At 42.1% G+C, this 19,372-nt stretch overlaps 1 protein-coding gene across 1 annotated transcript; it reads right to left on the bottom strand.

Moving 5' to 3' along the window:
• Positions 1-22: 22 nt before the first annotated feature.
• On the bottom strand, positions 23-15,865 carry LOC5514430 (vitellogenin). Its single transcript, XM_032384064.2, has 27 exons — positions 15,726-15,865; positions 15,570-15,584; positions 14,345-14,490; positions 13,371-13,634; positions 12,731-12,901; positions 11,992-12,137; positions 11,831-11,874; positions 11,341-11,441; positions 10,832-11,007; positions 10,332-10,497; positions 9,772-9,927; positions 9,082-9,273; positions 8,379-8,614; positions 7,933-8,024; positions 7,622-7,746; positions 7,201-7,362; positions 6,907-6,960; positions 6,434-6,578; positions 5,685-5,916; positions 4,163-4,469; positions 3,690-3,897; positions 2,931-3,226; positions 2,390-2,648; positions 1,809-1,999; positions 1,385-1,519; positions 769-971; positions 23-336 (listed from the first exon to the last, which is right to left on the bottom strand). The coding sequence occupies exons 1-26, from the start codon at positions 15,766-15,768 to the stop codon at positions 783-785; spliced, it is 4,251 nt and encodes a 1,416-aa protein (XP_032239955.2). The 5' UTR covers positions 15,769-15,865; the 3' UTR covers positions 23-336; positions 769-782.
• Between the last annotated feature and the right edge of the window lie 3,507 nt (positions 15,866-19,372).

Below are 19,372 nucleotides of genomic sequence, written 5' to 3' on the forward strand. Positions count from 1 at the left end.
CAACAAAATGTACACCAAAACATAATGTTCCTCCCAAAATTTTATTGCAATAAAAACATGATAATTATCTATATAACAAAAGGGTGTTTCGGGGTAAAATAAAATCTAAAATAAAATAAATAAATGAATGTTTAAAAAAGAAATACTAATGTTTTTTTTTACTATTCTGACATAAAAAATGAAGGTTTCCCGTGACAAAAGAGCTGCTACATCTACACAAAACACAAACTCAAAAACACACACACAAAAAAATGCCAAAAGCTAATCAAATTTTTAAAAGAAATAAAAATGTTTTTCTTGGTTCCGGGTCCATGGCTTGTCGTGTAGGATCTTGTTCTGTGAAGAATAGAAACGAAGAAGAAATAGTTAGGTGTCTTGCGGCTTGTTGTAAAACAAAGTGCCTAAGATTGTTTCCTCGAAAAAAACGTGTCATTAAACAAAAGTCAATGCCCGCTCTAAAAACTCGAAGTGTCGATAAAAGAAAGCTACATGCTCGGGCCTGTTTTAGCCTTCACTGTATTTTGACTTCTTCGAGGAACACTCCAGTTGTGTTAGGCGGGGGGAAGTTTTTTAACATGAAGATGAATTGAGATTAAACTACTCAGCCACTGGCCTCCGTTGTTTTTTAACATGAAGATGAATTGAGATTTAACTTCTCAGCCACTGGCCTCCGTTGTTTTTTAACATGAAGATGAATTGAGATTTAAATTCTCAGCTACTAGCCTCCGAGGCCTATAAGGTATAAACGTTTTTTGCAATGTTTTATACCTTGGGCGATTGATCTAGCATGTGAGCCTCCAGGCCTTCTGAAACTGGTCAGCGTTGTTAAGAAACTCTCCCGTGGGGGACTGGAACTCATCGTACTGCTCGCCGTTCATGTCCCCGCACAGACCTCGCAGACGGTTTTGGAGGAAGGGATTGGCGTGGACCTGGATCCTGTTGGACATGTAGACCACGTGAAGGGAGGAGAGCTAGAACAACAAAAAGAACAAAAAAAATTTTTTTCGTGTTTCATTTTTCATGAGCAGTCCTTCATATAAGAATTTTGTGATATTTTTGGCTAAGCAAGTTCTTATATTTTTTAGTATAAAAATCCGCAATTTCTTATACTGATTATACTGTAATTGGTAACAGGTTGCAGACCAGTGAGTAATAGAAATGTAATGCTGGGGGTCTCTCTTTTTTTACTTTAAATTATTTTATGTGTAGAGAAAGGAAGAGCCGCATGGAAATATCTGCTAAGAAGAGCAGGGGAAGGAGGTTTATCAAATTTTGAGACGTATCACAACGGAGTAGCGACTCGACTACTGACTACTTTACATAAAGAGTCATGTGATTCTGCAGCAATCCTCTATTGGGCCCGCTGGTGTTGATTGACACTGACCTTGTAGTTGATTTGGACCTTGATACGCTGCTCGCGCCTGACAATTCTCGCGGCTCCGCTGACCTCGCACACCTTATCCTCACATGCCTTGCCGTTGACCGTGACGGTGAGATCGGGGCTGACCTTGATAATCACCTAGAATATCATCACATCAAAGCATTATATAAGCACACTTAGAACCTAGCGTTAATAAAAAAAATTACAAGACAAGCACATTGTCTTGATAATCACCTAGAATATCAACACAACATACATTAATATAAACCCATCTAGAACCTAACATTGATTAACAATGTACAAGACAGAAACTAGAGCCTATCTATAATCAATAGAGAGGCCGTTTGCCACAGAGGCTCTCCTTGCGTTTAACATGTGGGGCGCATTCAAGGCGCATTCGTAGTTTGTGAGATGTGAACGTATTTACCTGTTTTGTGATCTTCACGATGACTTGGAGATGCAGCCTGTTCTGCTGGTCACGCTTAGCCAACACGCGAAACACTTCGTTATTCCTGTCCTGGGCCAACACATACTGCACGCATTTCGGCTTGTCTTGGTTCAGTTTGATGCTTTGGTTGTCAAACAACTCAAGCTTTTGGTGACTCAGGCGACACTCGGCTGTAAAACAAAGCGCATGACCATTTGATGAGAATGGGATTCGTAACAGATGTTTGCTAAATGGTTATGATGTTATAATGATACGGATAATGACAAAGATGATAATAACGATGACATTGTGAGTTGACGATGGTTTTATTGTAATAATGATGATGATGATGATATTTATGATGGCTTGGCTGATGATGATACATTTCTGAAAAGGATAACGGTGATGGCATAAGTGATAGCAAAAATGATGAAGATCTTGTAGACATTGGAAGATCATGCTGCTGATTATGACGCTGATGTTGTATTAATCTGATAAAAGTAATAATTACGGTGATGGCAATGATAATGATGCTACTGCTAATGCTACATTGATTTAAGGTATCCCACTACGTCCCTCACCGTAAGCCAGTTCTCGGATGTCTTGCAGTGACCCTGGGAGCTTGTTAATCCTGACGGGGAGAGACATCACCTTGGACTGGAAGAAACCGACAGGCGTGCGGGCCTTCAGAAGAGCCGTCAGCGGTGACAAGAGCTCCATGACAATCTCCAGGCTCTGCCCTTGCGTGCTATTAAAGTGGGAGACTGAGGAAAAGGTCTGTAGGAAGTACAGCAGCTGAGGTTCCCAATCTTTCAGGAAGGTCGTGAGATACACTGGCAGCTGGGTGAGGAAAGAAGAAAAGACATAGTTAGTAAAACAGACACGGAGAGTTGGAAATAATAAGCTTTCCAAAATATTGTCCAGTCTGTTCATGTATGAATACTTTGGCTCGAGTTGATGATCAGATTATCCTTGAACACCATTATATAGGTATACTCTTATCTCTATTAAGCCCTAGTTAAACAAGGCTTTGTAGTGGCATCTAACCTCTACCAAATCAGAATTCCGAAAAGAATACTATACAGGCTATACCCTTTCAAACAAAGGCTATTAATAGTTCACCTTATCCCACACGCATGTCAGATTCAGCCGTCGCCTATTCGTGGGCTCAATCCTGCCCTGGATCTGTACTCGGTATGGCATCGACTTGATGCCGAACAAGAACTCAAGGTCCCAGGTCTTTAGCTCGGGTAAGTCGGCAGTCAGCTTAAAAAAGGTCTCGGGGGAGTAGCCGGGGAGGCGCATGGGGGAAGCCTCGATGATCAGTTGGCGTGTTTGGTAGTTGAAGGTAATGTTCATGGGGAAGTCGCGCTTGACGGTTTGGCCAGAGGAGGAGAACGTGCCCTCGATTTGCATCTCTAATAATGATAGTGAACACGTTTAAAAAATGTCTCTATAGCATTCCATTTAGAGGTAAAATGTGAGGATAAAATGGTGGTGTGTGGTAATATAAGATCACAATGCCTCTGGTTGTGTTTTTACCACAAAGAGAAGTACATAAAATTGGCAGACGGTATATATACTCGCTTCAGACATAAAAACTGTGGAACAAGTGAATTGTTGAAATCAGCCCCGACCGTATTGATGGGTGGATGGGAGCTACAAATGGAGGAACAAAGACACTCTTAGCTCTCTTGTCCAATAGATTTATACAACACGTCCTTTTTTTATTTATTTGACTCAGCAACAAACGATAACTCTCCATTCCTCCCACCAAGACCCCTCTTTGTATATCATTCACCGTCCTTCACCAAAATATCCATAATCAACATACTTTGTGCATAGTATACGAGGTGCCACAGACATATCTAGTTGACTTACGTTGGGCGCTGTTTTCCTTGACCTTCAACTGGATGGTGACGAACTCGGCGGCATCTTTAGTGGGCGTGGATACCACGTGGACCTCGGACCTGAACAGGGTCGAGAGGACTGGGACCTCGCGCAGGCGCAGGGCGGCTAGAGTGGGCAGCACTCCCGTTATGCATCGCTCCACTCCAGTGAAAGCATCCCCAAAACAGATTGGGTCGATCTGTGGCAGAAAAAAAAGAGCGTCTCGAGGTGCTTCTGCCTACTGGTACCACTCCAGGTACAATAGGTATCAATATAATGTACACAAGAAGAGGTTGCAAGTGGTTTGGGAGTATGATTTATACGACCTGTGTAACTGTCCGCGCCGCTTTTTCTCATAGATGCTTCGAGATAATATTACTCGTTACTGCGGTTACATGATGAGCCTCGTAGCCATGGTAACGTGCTGTGTCTCGTAACCTTGGTAACGTGTTGAGCCTCCTTACCGTGGTCAGATGCAGGCGCGGGATGTCCAGGCTGATATGTCTCCTCTCGATCGAGTACTCCTTGAACTTCATAATCTCCACTATGCCGCAGAAGCCTTGGATGGAGGGGTCTTTGGAGTGAGGCGCCATCACAAACACTTCCTGGCTCGTTTTTGGGTTTTCAATCTTCCATGTGTACTGCTTGTCGGGCGTGTAGTCCATGTCTATCTTGAGCCATGGTCGCATCTGCATCTTGTTGTCCACCAGGACTCCCACGCGCACGAAAGGGTTATGGACGTTGACCTGACCTAGTGTGAAGGTCGAGATGCTAAGAGACAAAAACGGAGGATCATCACTAAGAATACTAACTGAAGCACTTAGACCCTGTCCACACTAATACGGAATCGGATATAGGCGCATACAGATGGTAGCGACAGACTTCTGAAAGATCTGCCTCTGACACTGAATCTCCGAGTACAGTATTCATGGGTCTGTTGACAACTCTGACATATGGCAAGCTTAGACGCGATATCTGAGACTGGATGCACATACAGTCGAAGCTTTATGAGCGACCGCTCTCGTAAGCGACCAGCTCCGATAACGACCACGATCACGAATCACCGATTGAATTGTCAAACAAACTCTGTAATTCTAAGCTCTCGTAAGCGACCAACTTATCGGTGCGACCAGCTCCGTTAACGACCACAATTTCAAACCACCAACTGAGATTTTCTTTGATTTTTAATCTCTCGTAAGCGACCACAATGATTTTTGCCAACACCTGATAAACATCATATCCAATGCATTCTGAAATCACATATAAAGCGTAGTAGGGCAACCATGTGGGCAACCAGTAGGCAACCATTAAAGAATTTCATAATTACAATTTTCTTAACTTCAATTTCAACCATGGGATTGACATTTCTTTGTCTCCAGAAAATTTATAAATGCAAGGAATCTCTAGTCCATTACCAGCTCCACGATTTATCATTTTTCCAGTTACAATAGCTATCCACTTGTTTGTTGCACGCTTTAGAAATCGGCTAACAAAAGACGCCATGCGATCGTCGTAGACGCAGAAGATATTCTCATGACGAAAAGTTTAAGTCGTCGATATAAACGAGCATAACGAGCTACTTTGCGTAGAATTAATTGCTATTAAATAAAACAACTCAGTCTCATGATAAGTCAAATACCTAGTTTTAAAATCTAGAAATAAACCAAAATATTACAGCGTTGTTATCACGATAACTTTTAGATTCCAGCATCTTAATTAAACTCACGTTAGCGACCAACACCTATTGTTCAAGTTTTTGACGAACAGTGGTCGCTTATGAGAGCAGGCTCTCGTAAGAGACCAGCTCCGTTAACGACCACAATTTTCAGTTCCCAAGGTGTTTGCTTACGAGAGCTTCAACTGTACTTTTATAAAAATATTCTACTACAGCTAGGGCCTTTCAACACAGATCCTGATATATACATAAACGATCTTTTTAGTTCTTTGGCTGCAGTACAAGTAGAGAGCCCACTCTAAGTATAGTACCTTGGCTTGACATGAAGTTTGGTTTTCAGGGTGTCCAGTTTGGCAAAACTCCACCATGAAGGTTGAGCCTCGATCTGAAGATCCATGGTGACGTCACTGACCATGCTGGAAATGAGGTGCATGTTAAGTGGCATGCCGCACATGGTCGGCACCAGTTGACGCGCGTGCACGGGAAGGAACGCCTTGGTGATGTCTTGCTTGATGGATATCTTGTTCTTGGTGATGCTGATGTCTGTAGGTCACATAGATAACGTTGAACTTATCAGGTAATTAAATGCCTGGTGCACACTAGCAACGTAAGAGAGTTATGTCACAACCAGAAAAGGGTGGGAAAATAACAGAAATGCATTACATAACATGTAAACATTGTATTACTGCTAGAATTGTGTATTAATTTTAGTGAAATTTCGCTTGTGAGTGAGAGAATATTGTTCCCGTGACCCCATGCTTATATTGTTGTCCCTAGTGTGCACTAGGCTTGAGCATCCAAAACCTCATCTGAACTACATCGATGTAATCTAGAATTTGCGATGTCACAGAAAAAACAACCAGCTCACCATATCTATGGTGCAACAATTCGCGATGGCATGAAAAAAGTTTAAAAGTAAGGTAAAATGTTGAAGGGGTACTGATAAGAAATGGTCGGATGGAAAAGGTGAGACATCAGAATGCAACTTCAAACCTTACTAGCCTTCCAGATGCAAACCTTAGGGATATTTCAGTCCAAGTAGTACTATTTTTACGCTTACCGCCAAGAGGGGTCTCAATGGTCTGTTTGGTGCCTCGCAGAAGGGCGATGAGTTGTTCCGATACCTCCTGGACGATCTTAGGGGTGATCTCTGTGAACTTCAGCTCCTGACCGAACAACTTCACGAACATCGAGATCTTCTTCTCCTAAATATGATGATGCAAAGTGATCACTATAAAATGGATACACAGTAGAACCTTGCTAGATCGAGCTCGGATAACTCAAACTCCCCATTAACCCTAACTTACTTTCCTTAAGATTTGTCCTAATTTTTAGGTAATTTGTACTCGGATAACCCGAAATCATAATAAACCCAGATAACTCGAATTCCTTGCTCTCTCAAACTCCGCTTCGTTTCCTATGAGCACAAGTCACCCAGGAAACTCGAAATTGTTTTCCTCAAAAAAGGCGATCCTGATCAATCAATATTCTCGGTTTAATAAAATCTGAAGAACACTTTTTTTTATAATTTACCGAAACATGAGGGGTTGAAGTTGTAGGCAGGTCAGGCGTTCCAGAATACTCGTCCTACAAACAAAATGTCAAATAAGTGAGTTGGTTTGACAAAGATTACAAAATCATCTATGTTGAACAATCAAGATTATAAACTATACTGGTAACCCAGAAAAAAAAAACAGAGCTCTCTAATATTAACAATGTCACATCTTCTCACATGTGTATTCGCCATTTGCGCATTATACATTATAATAAGCTTGAGAGAGAATGTACTCATGCTTGCTTACAGGGCAGTTGTCACGTAAGGCTTACCATTTCCTCAGTGGAAGGGTTGGTTGTAGGGGTGGTTGGCGCCTCGGTGTTGCTGGATAAGCCGCTCCAGATGAATTCCCACACTGACCTCTTCTGGCGAGACTTGATCTCCGACACGATGTCCTGAATAACATCCTGCAGTCCCTCCATGCGGGCACCGACCTACGATGAAATCAAACTTAAGGTGAAATTAAACTTTTAGACAAAGGTCTAAGATACTCGCGGATTATATAATATTCCCTGGATAAATCAGCCCCCCCCCCCCCCCGCCCCCCCAAAAAAAGTAGATAAGTAGACGGTAATAGGGAAATGAATGATGGGAGGGGAATTTTCTACCACGACATTGAGAAAATATCTTTTCTACCTAGTTATCATACATTCCTGCACAACAGCCAACGACAGCTTCACACTCGTTTTTTACCTCGGCGATGTTCAGATGGTATCCAAGGAACTGCATGCGAAGGTTAGCGTTCATGTTTCGTGGGAGGAAGCTCTCAGGTACATTCATCTTGTTAAACTCCAAGTCCAAGCCAGTCTGGAACTTATCTAGGGATAAAAACCGTCATACTTACAATTTGAAATTCACGACCTCAAATGGCAACCTAACGACAATCTATGACAAACATGTTTAGAGTACTAGAGTCAAAATTTGTACTTTTAATGGACATTGTCACTAAGCACCATGCCATGTCAAATCATGCTCAAATGTGTGGGCTAATGGACGAGATGTACCTGAGAAGATAGCCAAGCGGAAGGCCTTGGAGTAGCTGAGACCGAAGGAGTAGTACGGGACGGACCGTAGAGCGAGGCGAGCGCACATTGCCCTACAACATTAGTCGCAGTCATCAGAAGTGAGCAGATACAGGTATATCAAGTAAATGGTTTACGAGTGAGGTTTAGTCTCGTGAGTAGAAGTTATTTTGTTAAAACTATTCGCAGACATTTTTTAACCGAGAGTATCATAACCTTTTAATAAACATTAGTCAAATGAAGAGAGGGGGTGCCTTCTCTAGATCACTCACCTATATTTCAACACAAAGTTTCAGCACAAAGTTGCTATTAAAAGCCAAAACAGAGAAGTAGGGTTCCCACTCTAGAACACGCACCTATCTTTCAGCCCAAGGTTACTATAGTAAGCCATGTAGGAGAGCTTGGGGTACCCTCTCTAGAACACTCACCTATCTTTCAGCACGAGATTGTTATAGTAAGCCATATAGGACAGCTTGGAGATGACGAGGGATGCGACCTGGTTTGATCGCTGTCCGTAGCTCTTCATCTCTTGCTTGATGGTGTTCACCAGGACCTGCATGTGGTGGAAGGTCGGGGCCTTGTCCAGCAGCAACACAGCGCATGCCATACGCACCTCGGGGTGGTTCGTGACGTTAATGAAATGCTTCAGAACAGTCATGGTGACCTGCAGGAATGTTGCAAGAAGTCGAGGTGACGGGATGAGATTCAGTAGTTAATCTTATATGCATTATTATTCTGTTGAAATCATATGGTCGCGATTGCTAAGTAGTAAAATCTAGAGTCGGGGTTGTATTAAAATAATTTTAGGTTCAGTCTATTATACAATGACAACCAAGGCACTTGGATTGGTCCAAAAATATGAATACTGATACCATATAACTCTTTTAATCTTTCGTCCTCTAGAGCGTAATTTTCAGTTTGGTTACCCCCTCTGGTAAGTCTGCAGTTGGTGAGAATACATCACCCCCTACTTTACATTACAACTCCTGCGTCGCCCAACCCCGGCCCCGATCTTAACTCCCTCTTTTCTGAGGATATACCGACATGGGGATGTGTTTTGAGACTTTGAACACATCTTTTAGTCGCGTACTCTCAGAATTTGAGATTTTGTGCAGATAATATAGCTAATACCTTGGTGTTCTTCTCATTTATCAGTCGCCTGAGCGCCCAGACGCTCTCGACTCGCAGCTCGGTGCACTTGTCGAAGTTAAGGTAGGCAAGGATGACATGTTGGCAGGCTCTCAGACCGGCGTTCCCGATCGCCTTGATGTACATGATCTTCTCATGGATATCCTTAACCTTCATAAGGCGGTCATTCAGCATCTAATAGGTAGATATATATCAGTTCGGTGGACACCCTGAACCTGTATAAGGCGGTCATTTGGCGTCCAATAGGCAGATATATATATTAGTATTCGTAGATATCCTGAACCTTGTTAAGGCGATCATTTGGCGTCTATTAGGCAGATATATATTAGTATGTTAGATACCCTGAACCTCCTTAAGGCGATCATTTGGCGTCTAATAGGCAGATATTTATTAGTATGGTAGATATATTGAACCTCCTTAAGGCGATCATTTGGCGTCTAATAGGCAGATATATATTAGTATGGTAGATATCCTGAAACTCCTTAAGGCGATCATTTGGCGTCCAATAGGCAGATATATATATTAGTATAGTAGATATCCTAGGGCTGTGGCATCTACAAATTGATCACGCAATTAATACTTTGAACTTTCAACAAACAATCACATGGTATCTACAAGGCGAATAGATCATATTCGCGATCACGCTATAACGTCTGAGGATGAATGACCTACCTTAGCAATTTCGCTCAGTTTCATCTGCACATCGACTCGCTGCTTGAACTCCGGTTGGTACGTAATCCTGTTGACGAGAGCGCCAAGGGAGAGGAAGCACTGGCGGCGGATGGGGAAGTGCTCAGGGGTCTTGAGAAGGTCCATGTCACAAAGCTCCTGTTATACAATAGAAGACATAATCAGAACTACGTCATGATTAGAACGAATGATCGGTAATTGTCACGATTCAAGATCAAGGGTTAGGGGACATTTAAAGTCTTGGTTGGTAAGGTGGAGCAAATGTGACGAGATGTTTTAACATGATTAAAATAAACAAAATGGATAAAAGGAGGTGGTGTTAGAGTTAGGGGTTAGCGCACAAGGAAAGGCTAATTTGATGTGGGTGGCTTGTGTGACAAGTTGTTGGGTGATCAGTTGATCAGGTGCGTACATGTGTAGGAGTTTCGCAAGCGCGAGTGTAAGTATGACAGGAGGCTACTAACAGGTACAGGAACTTAGTGATAGTCTACTCTAAGTGTTCCCCACACTAAGGGCGGCTGGGTGAGGGACTAATTCTTTACCTGGACGACCGTCAGATGAGCCAACGTGACCTTTGGAGTGAATGGTATGTTGAAGAGAGTGCGGTTAAGGACGTCAATCGGCAGCTTTTTCAGGACAGCCATTTTCTTTAAAATGAACGTCACTTCATCTGATCCAGCGATGGTGAAGGCATCGAGAAGGATGGCTCTACATAATCCAAGAAAAGCAAATACAACTTTTGAAAAAATTCAGGTAAATATCTCAGCCATGTAGAAGACACCGAGAGACCCGACAGGAGAACAACAGTAGTAACAACCTTGGTAGTTAGCTCAATTAGAGGTGTGTGACACAAACGAAACAGGCTGGAGTCAAGTTAGATCGCCAGGAATCCCTGGCTAGGGTTAGAGTAAGAGTATTATCTAGAATTATCTAGAAAGAAACCGGACGGTCTGCATAGGCAGGGTTCACACGTAAAAATTTCATGTTAATGTCCCACTAAAAACAGAGTTCATTCGTTAACGTTTCGAGCATTGGCCCTTACCTGATCTTGGGTCTCTGCTCAGTAAAGATAGTCTGGATGAGTTCAGTCAGGAAGCAAGGGCCCTGCTTGGGGACCTTAAGGAGCCTGACGTTGGTGATGATCTCAGTGATCATACGAGGGATATCTTCAGTCGTCAGATCCTGCTTTGTTTTCAGCACTTCGATCAGACGCTTAACCTGCAGGAGGGCGACAAATTTTTTTTACAAATACATTCACCATTGAGGGCAACAAAGACGCTAAGGATTTGTACTAAAACATTAAACACTGAGAGCAGCAGAGACGCTAAAAGTTCATCAGCGCTAGGGATTTATACCAAAATATTTGACGACGATGGCAATTTGAATTCCCTAAGAAGCGCTAAATAATGTGACGCATGCTTTTGCTGCAAAGTGTACGCGCAATCAACACATGACATAGACAGAAACAAAATGAATACAATAAATAAAAAATTCTTTCTCCAGCCTTCTTAATTCAGGGAATCCCAGATTGTAACAGTTGAAAGATCTTACCCTGGTCTGAATTCCCTGTTGGTACTGAGCGAACCCTCGAAGTTCTTCCTCGGGATGCACGGCCCTGAAGCTTAGCCCAGTCTTCTTAGTGTTCATGAGAGCTAAAAACACAGAGACAAAACACATTCATATTACTCAAGCCCAGAGACAGAGGGAAAACACATACATATTACTCAAGCCCAGAAACAGAGGAAAATAACTAAAGAAAAAGTATTTTTTACAATATCAAAGAAGAGTCAAGAACTCTTATAAATGAGAGAAATCATTTCCCATATTACTGAGCCCCGGGGAGAGAGAAAGGGGAAATATCTAGAGGTTTACTTCACCCTATCAATGTATAAAAAGCCAAGTGATAATGGCATTTTAGTTTCCATTATCTACAGAGAGCATTGCATGTCACGAAGAAAACACAAACATTTAGGGTAGGTTGAGCTCCTAATTTAAAAACCATGAAGAAGTCCAAGTGTATGGGGTAAAACTTTCAACTCACGTTTAGCGACTTTGTTTTTTGTTGACAGAAGGACGAGCTTCTGCCTGGAAGACGATAATCAAGTCATCAGATAAAGCGAACATTACAACTTTACATAATACAAGGCGACTGTGTATTACTATAAAGTGTTACAGCCATTTATTTGTTATGGGCTGACTTACTTGACGATGGCGTGGATCTGTCCGGCAAACTCGGACATTGGTGTGACGACATGGGCCTCCTCGGCAAGGACCTCGACCATTTTCCAGTTGACAAAGATGTACCGAATACTTCCGGCCTGGCGGAGGTAGGGGGTGAAGCCTAGGCTCTGTTGGGTTAGCAAGACCATAGCCATTAAAACCAATACCCTCGTCAAACCTCCACAACTACCACAACCATCATCCACATCATTGCCACCACCTCAATCTTCCTCCGCACTACCACCACCCATGGTTATTACCATCATCACAATAACCACGACCCCCATCACCAACACTAGACGCTACCATCACCACCAACTTCATCGTTACCAACATCCACATCTATATCACCAACATCATCGTCATCACCATCAACATCATCATCGCCAACGTCATCCACATTACTGCATTTTTATCAACGTCTTCAACATCAACATCATCATCATCCCCAACAAGTCATCCACATTACTGCATTCTCATCAACGTCATCACCATCAACATCATCATCCTTAACAACGTCATTCACTTTACTGCATTCTCATCAACGTCATCACCATCAACATCTTTATCATCCCCAACCACGTCATCCACATTACGGCAACATTATCATCAACGTCATAATCGTTGTCGCAATTATCACAAACGTCATTCATTACTATCACGATAACCATAGTGATCATCATGAAACTATAATTATTATCATAACTCCGAGATCGATCACCTTCTGACAGGAATTGCAGATTCTTCCAAAGAAGATGCTCTCCTTGATCTCCGGCCTGCGGAGACAGCGCTGGTAGTCGATGGTCTTGGTAACCTTGGTGACATTCGCATCAGCCCGTTCTCTCTCGTTCAGGGTCGTGTACGTCACGGGGCAGTACCCAACCAAGGTGTTCTGAGAATGTAAACAGGGTCTTAGATAAGGATGAATCTATCGCGAGGAGCTAACTGGGATGCCATGACAATCCCAATTTAATTTTTCGATAACCATTTCGCAAAACATATGAACATTTTTTACAACAGAAAGTACACGAGATTTAAAAAGCGTTGTGAGGAAACACAAACTAGGGTGTATGAGGATATCATAAGGTCCAGAATAATCATGAATAATAATCTCGTATAAAGGGCGTAGTGGTCCTTAGCAAGTAAGCCAAAACCGGCATCGAAAACTACTGGACCTGAATACTCAAGTGAGCAGAAATTACTTTTACTGTGGATGATAGATTAGGCTTTAAAAAAACGATGAATTAAAATTTTCAAAAATGATAGGAACTACATCAAATAAAGCTTTTAGGGGTAGCTCCTTGCCCTGCTGAAGGCCATACTGAAAATGAACTAAAAAAAACTGGGTCAGTGTTTCTTACCTCCATGACAGTGAAGACACTGTTCTCGTGTTTGGTCCTGGGAGAGATCTGTACAAGGTTGAGGATACCCCGCTTGATGTTTAGACTCCACTCGGGGTCTTCCCTCTCAGCTCTCACGGATTTGATCAGGCCACTGGGACCGACCGAGAAGTCGGCATCTACCGGGCGCTGCAGCTCCGTGATGGCTTCTGGGATGGCATCGATCTGAGTGGGCGTCTCCTTATCAGCGAGAACCTCAAGCTGGTGGATGTTGATGTTCTTGAGCTGGAAGCATCAGAACATAAGGATGTCACCAGATAACACAGGGTTACCAAATAATCAGGATGTCACCAGATAACACAGGGTTACCAAATAGTGGTAATACAGGGAAATGCATAAGGATGTTACCAGATAACACAGGGTTACCAAATAGTGGTAATACAGGGAAATGCATAAGGATGTCACCAGATAACACAGGGTTACCAAATAGTGGTAATACAGGGAAATGCATACTGTACGCACAACATCAGTGAATATACATTGGCATGGAATGAGTCACAGGGATATCATTAGAATGCACAGGGTTTCAGAGTGTAAGGGAAAATAGAGGGAAGTACCGACCAGAGAGTGTACAAAGGTGAACCTTAAGCAGGTCGCCCTATCTAAGAGACTACCAAACCAAACGAATACACAGAGATACCAAAAGACTACTCAGGGATTTACCAAAAGAGTACACAGGGATACCAAAGAGTTCACAGGGGTACCACAGAGTACACAGGGATACCAAAGAGTTCACAGGGGTACCACAAAAGACTACTCAAGGTACCAAAAGAGTACACAGGGATAACAAACAAATACACAGGGATATCAAACGAGTACACAGGTATAGCAAACGAGTACAAAGCTGTACCATAAGAGAATACCAAACCAAACGAATACAAAACAGGGATAAAAACGAATACACAGGGACCTGACTGGGATGGTGGATCGCGCACCTTGAGCTGCGCCTTGTTGTTTGTCAGGTAGTCCAAGAGAGCGAGGCACTTCACCCGCAGCCCGATCTGCTTGTTCGCCTCGTTTGGGATCTTGTGGATCACATCGCTCTGGTACTGGAAGATGTATCGCTTCCCTACCCAGGGATCTAACAGATAAATACATGGTTTACATATAGGGATCCCAAATATAGAGATGACTTTTATATATGAGCAAGGCTACCAAATATAGAGATGACTTTCATATTAGGGCAAGGCTACCAAATATAGAGATGACTTTCATATATGGGCAAGGCTACCAAATATAGAGATGACTTTCATATTAGGGCAAGGCTACCAAATATAGAGATGACTTTCATATATGGGCAAGGCTACCAAATATAGAGATGACTTTCATATATGGGCAAGGCTACCAAATATAGAGATGATTTTCATATATGGGCAAGGCTACCAAATATAGAGATAACTTTCATATATGGGCAAGGCTACCAAATATAAAGATGTCTTTCATATATGGGCAAGGCTACCAAATATAAAGATGTCTTTCATATATGGGCAAGGCTACCAAATATAGAGATGACTTTGATATGTGGGCATAACTACCAAATATGGGGATAATATTATAATGGCTATGGCTACCCATAATAATGGGTAATATTATTATAATGAACATCGCTACCCATACAAAATCAACAAATTACAAAGATAAATTTTATCTTCTTTTTGTAAGGATTTATCATAAAAGGTTATGGTTTTGACACAAGAGATTTTAATATAACGAAACATAAATGCACAGGGTCGTAAAGGGGGGTATGGATCATGTTTCACGAACCGGGCAAAATGGCTTTTTCACTTTTCACGGACCGAAAAATGGGCTTTTAAATCGTTAAATCACGTTTCACGGACGTCGGAATGGACGATTTCACGTTTTTCGACAGTGAAAAATGGCCAAATCCCGTTTCACGATAATACCCTTTACCACCCTGAATGTAGCATCAAGCAAACGCAATAGAAAAACAGGAAGAAAGGAAGCGTAGGCAGGTAGATAAATTAGAATTGACCAAAGTACACGACCAAATAAAAGCGAAAAACAAACAAAAAAGAAGGGGCGTTAAGGTTTAGGTTTGAGACACTAAATTAAAAATTGAAATACTAAAATCAACTTTAGAAGAAAAAGAAAACGAAATCAGTCAGGTGTTAAGCACAAAATAATTTCTAGAGTACTTACGTTCCTTGTCGGCCTCTGTCGATATATGCAAGAGAAAAACAATGCGTAAGTTATCGAAAAGCATTGGAAGACATGAGGTGCATAACAGTGAAATGATGTGTGATAAAACAGTACTATATTACGGTTAAACGAACTTCATTATTTTCCATTACTTACGCGTGAGTGCAGCAAGAAGCAGAATTCCCAAAAGCTTCCACATCGTGTCGATAGCGAGAGGTCTTGAGAAAGTGACTATCGATGGGACGGGCGGCGGCTTTTATAAGCTCAACACTGAGCTACCTGCGGACCCCATCATTACACATCAGACATAACACCCGTGTCATCCAAGACCCCAGCCAAGACTGCGCGGTAGGGCCCTTCAAGGAGGGTCATTACCGTTCCAAGTCCGGATTCCACTTTCAACCTCGTCTGACTATAACAAGGGACCTTCTAATTACAATCAGGCGCATTATTACAGAAGGATAATTTGCTCAAAAGCTGTAGTAGAAAGTCGGGGGAGTGCTTGGTAACAATACACTAACGTTAATACAGGGGCGTAAATGGGAAAAAGACACCGCCCTAATGCATTTAAAGGGGGGCGTTAATCGGTATGCGGCAGATATATTGTCAGTCTCGTGAGGATTTGGCTCCATATTATGGCTAGACAGACCCCCATGCTGTTACTTTGATGCTAGCGTATCTCGTCGCACACGGAATACCTTTTGTTAAAAGTACGCAGTAAGGGTCCGTCCGGGCAATCTATATGTGAACGGACAGTCAAAGAGAATTAAAAGCAATATAAGGAAAGCTAATTCCTGACTTATGCGAACAAAAGGGCGTGTTCTATTTTTGAAAAGTCGGTTGGGGAGGTCAAGGGAGCACAGCAGGTTATGACATGATGATCACATGTTAGGGCTGCAACGCGCATCTATGAACAGCGCGTACTAGTGATGATTCAAAAAGACTTACTCAAGTAATTATTAGTTAACCGAATCACATTCCAGCAAACGCAGGCAGGTCTGACACATATTTGATTCACCCAAGTGACGGTATAACGCAGTGTTGAATCAGAATTTGTCCCGAGTGTAATGCTATTATACAAAGCCACAGAATGAATGTTTACACGACCTTGGTAAGGTTGAATATTGTTTACCCCTCTCAGTTTCGAGAATAAGTGTGTTTTTTTCAAAACATGGCGTTCTTGCTCTACCCTTGGCGTGCCGCTTGTCTGGAGCTCATCGCAAATTGAGCCAAACAGTCTTTCTTTAGCAATCAATAGAGATTACTCTTCGCGATTTTGCACTTTGAATAACTGTTCAGTACAAGCCCTTTGTGCTTCGAGAGGTTTTCGTCAAGTGGCGACAAGATATCGATTACCGTCCATTATGATGTTTGGGTGTGAGCGACGTGTTATTGACCGGGTTCACGAGCACTAGACTGACGAGGGGCTCGCTAATGAAGCAAGCAGGAAATCCCTCTTGAGATGCGAGTGCGCTTAGAATCAATGAAAAAAAACTTGTTAGAAAAACAATATTAGCTTTTCGCCGCACTGAAGATGATAAAAAGTGTTCAGCGCTTATATATCCTACCTGTTAGTTAAAGCCAGATAGTAATATGAATGATATTTCTTGTAAGGTGTATCCGTATGACCATGAGAGATGAGACATTAAGGAACCTGGGAGGAATCACAGGCACGCTGGGGGGATGGGGGGCCATGGGCGCTATAGCATCACCTATTATTAAAATTACTGTAGACGGCAAAAAGGCCATCTACGAATACAAGCTTTGTACAGAGATGGTGTTACATTTACAATGAACCTACTGTATAAGAATTTCTCTAAGAGTCCTTTCTTTTGATATTCTTAAGACTAATGAACTTATGGAATTGATAAGTTAAGGTGGTACAAGATGAGCGTCTATCGTTTATGAGGGTCTCGAGATCATTTCCCTGCGGATTCATGTCTTACTACTTCCCAATTCATTAGAGACCTTTGGAAGCAAAGCATGTAAGACCACCTTAAAGATTTTATAATTTATCCTGTCAGTCGTGCCAAGGTAAGGAAATAAAATTAACCATAATAACCCTCAAAATCATCTATACAAACTGTGAATACAAGACAAAACAATTATTCTGTGATTGGGCAAGATCCATGCACATTGTCGCCGCCCACCGCCCGGGACATATAGACATAAAACGGCGGTATCATATTACAATGGCTGGACTTTGATCAAAAGCTCACACTTTCTTAGTAGTGTTTTATAAAGGCGGAATGATAAACGAAAAAAATAGTTTTACTGCAAAGGCCGGCTTGTCTTATTTAGCCATTTAGCGTACTCAACGCTTGCTCTCTCCAAATAACCTTTCGCGGATGAAAATAGATAAGATCCAAAGGATAGATAACCTTTTTCATAAGCCGTATCCTACAACCATGATTAGATGTCCAGACATAAATCCTCCATAACTCGTACCTAAGGCCAAGTTCAAACCTCATATTATCCATGAGCCGTATTCAATGCAAATGCATGCAAATGAAGATGAAACAATCGTCTCGATTCATTTGCAAGCATTTGCATTGAATACGGCTCATGGATAATACGACGTTTGAACTTAGCCTAACCGGTCTTCAAAAGCTAACCCTGTTTATTTCCTAGCAAATGAATGCTTGAAAAAAAGACACGAAACATCTCAAGAAACGATTCTTATTTGTTAAAGCCGAATTCGTTGTTGCTCGTCCGTCGAGAATTCGAATCCATTTCTCCCATTTCTGGTCTGGGAATAGCATGACTTGCGTTAAAAGATCACGTGACCAGTGGCAAGTCCAAGCCAAAATAATCACAGAGATAACTGCGCCCTTCACGCCAGAGAGCGACAAAAAAAATATTTACATAAAAATCAATTCTTCCCGAAAAAAAACTTTCTTATTTTATTCGTAAGTGCTAAATATATATTTTTTAATATGGTAATACGTTCCATGTTTGCCTAAGGTTCATAAAAGTGCCTTGAAAGTGCCCGCAAAGACCGCTGGGTGTCCGAGCGTGCGCACTAATATAAAGACTTGCCACCAGTCTAAGGAAACGATTTCGTCTCTCTCCTGCAACCAAACGCGCAACACAACACAAGGGACTGGTGAGAAGTGCCTGAAAACGTCGCGGTGGGCTATTTTCCCACGATGCTCCTCGAACTAAAATGAAAAAAAAAATTTCCTGGTAACCCTGTGAACACTGTTCTAAGCTTCAGCACTAAAAGAGGATCTGTCTACAAGAAAAGTTGATGCTTCCGTTTAGCGGATCCTTTGGACAGAGCCTTCTTCGAGATAGGATCTTATCAGGGTGAGAAAATCAAGGAAACACCCATATGTGGAGTTCCTACTAGTTTAACTCCTCAGACAAATCCGCCGTTTTTTTTAACCAAGGCCCTGACCGCTCTTTAGATTAGCACGACGCTGGCTCTTTGTCACCCTCTAAAATAGCGCTATCACCATTCTGGATCTATTAGCACCGGTAACAGGTAACCTCCTCCGCAGTACATCCTGTGCGATAATCGTAGAAAGCTAGAAATAGCATCTTATTACAGACTCATCGCTTAATTTAAAAGAAAACGGCGGAAATGAAGTCATGGTTGACTCGTAAAAAGGTGTTTGACGAGAAGGTGTTGGGAATGAAGGGAGTTGTGCTTTCAAGGGCTTTTTATTTGATTTCAAAATCAAATGTTTAAATGTTTAATTAGCAGTAAAACCTATAAACGAAATTTACTGTGAAAGCAAACTATTTCTTGAGGTGTTATGTGGAAAGCAAGAGGAGGAGGGGGGGGGGGGGGGGGGGGG

The sequence above is a fragment of the Nematostella vectensis genome, chromosome 1 (assembly GCF_932526225.1).
Source record: "Nematostella vectensis chromosome 1, jaNemVect1.1, whole genome shotgun sequence".
Taxonomy (NCBI): Eukaryota; Metazoa; Cnidaria; class Anthozoa; order Actiniaria; family Edwardsiidae; genus Nematostella; species Nematostella vectensis.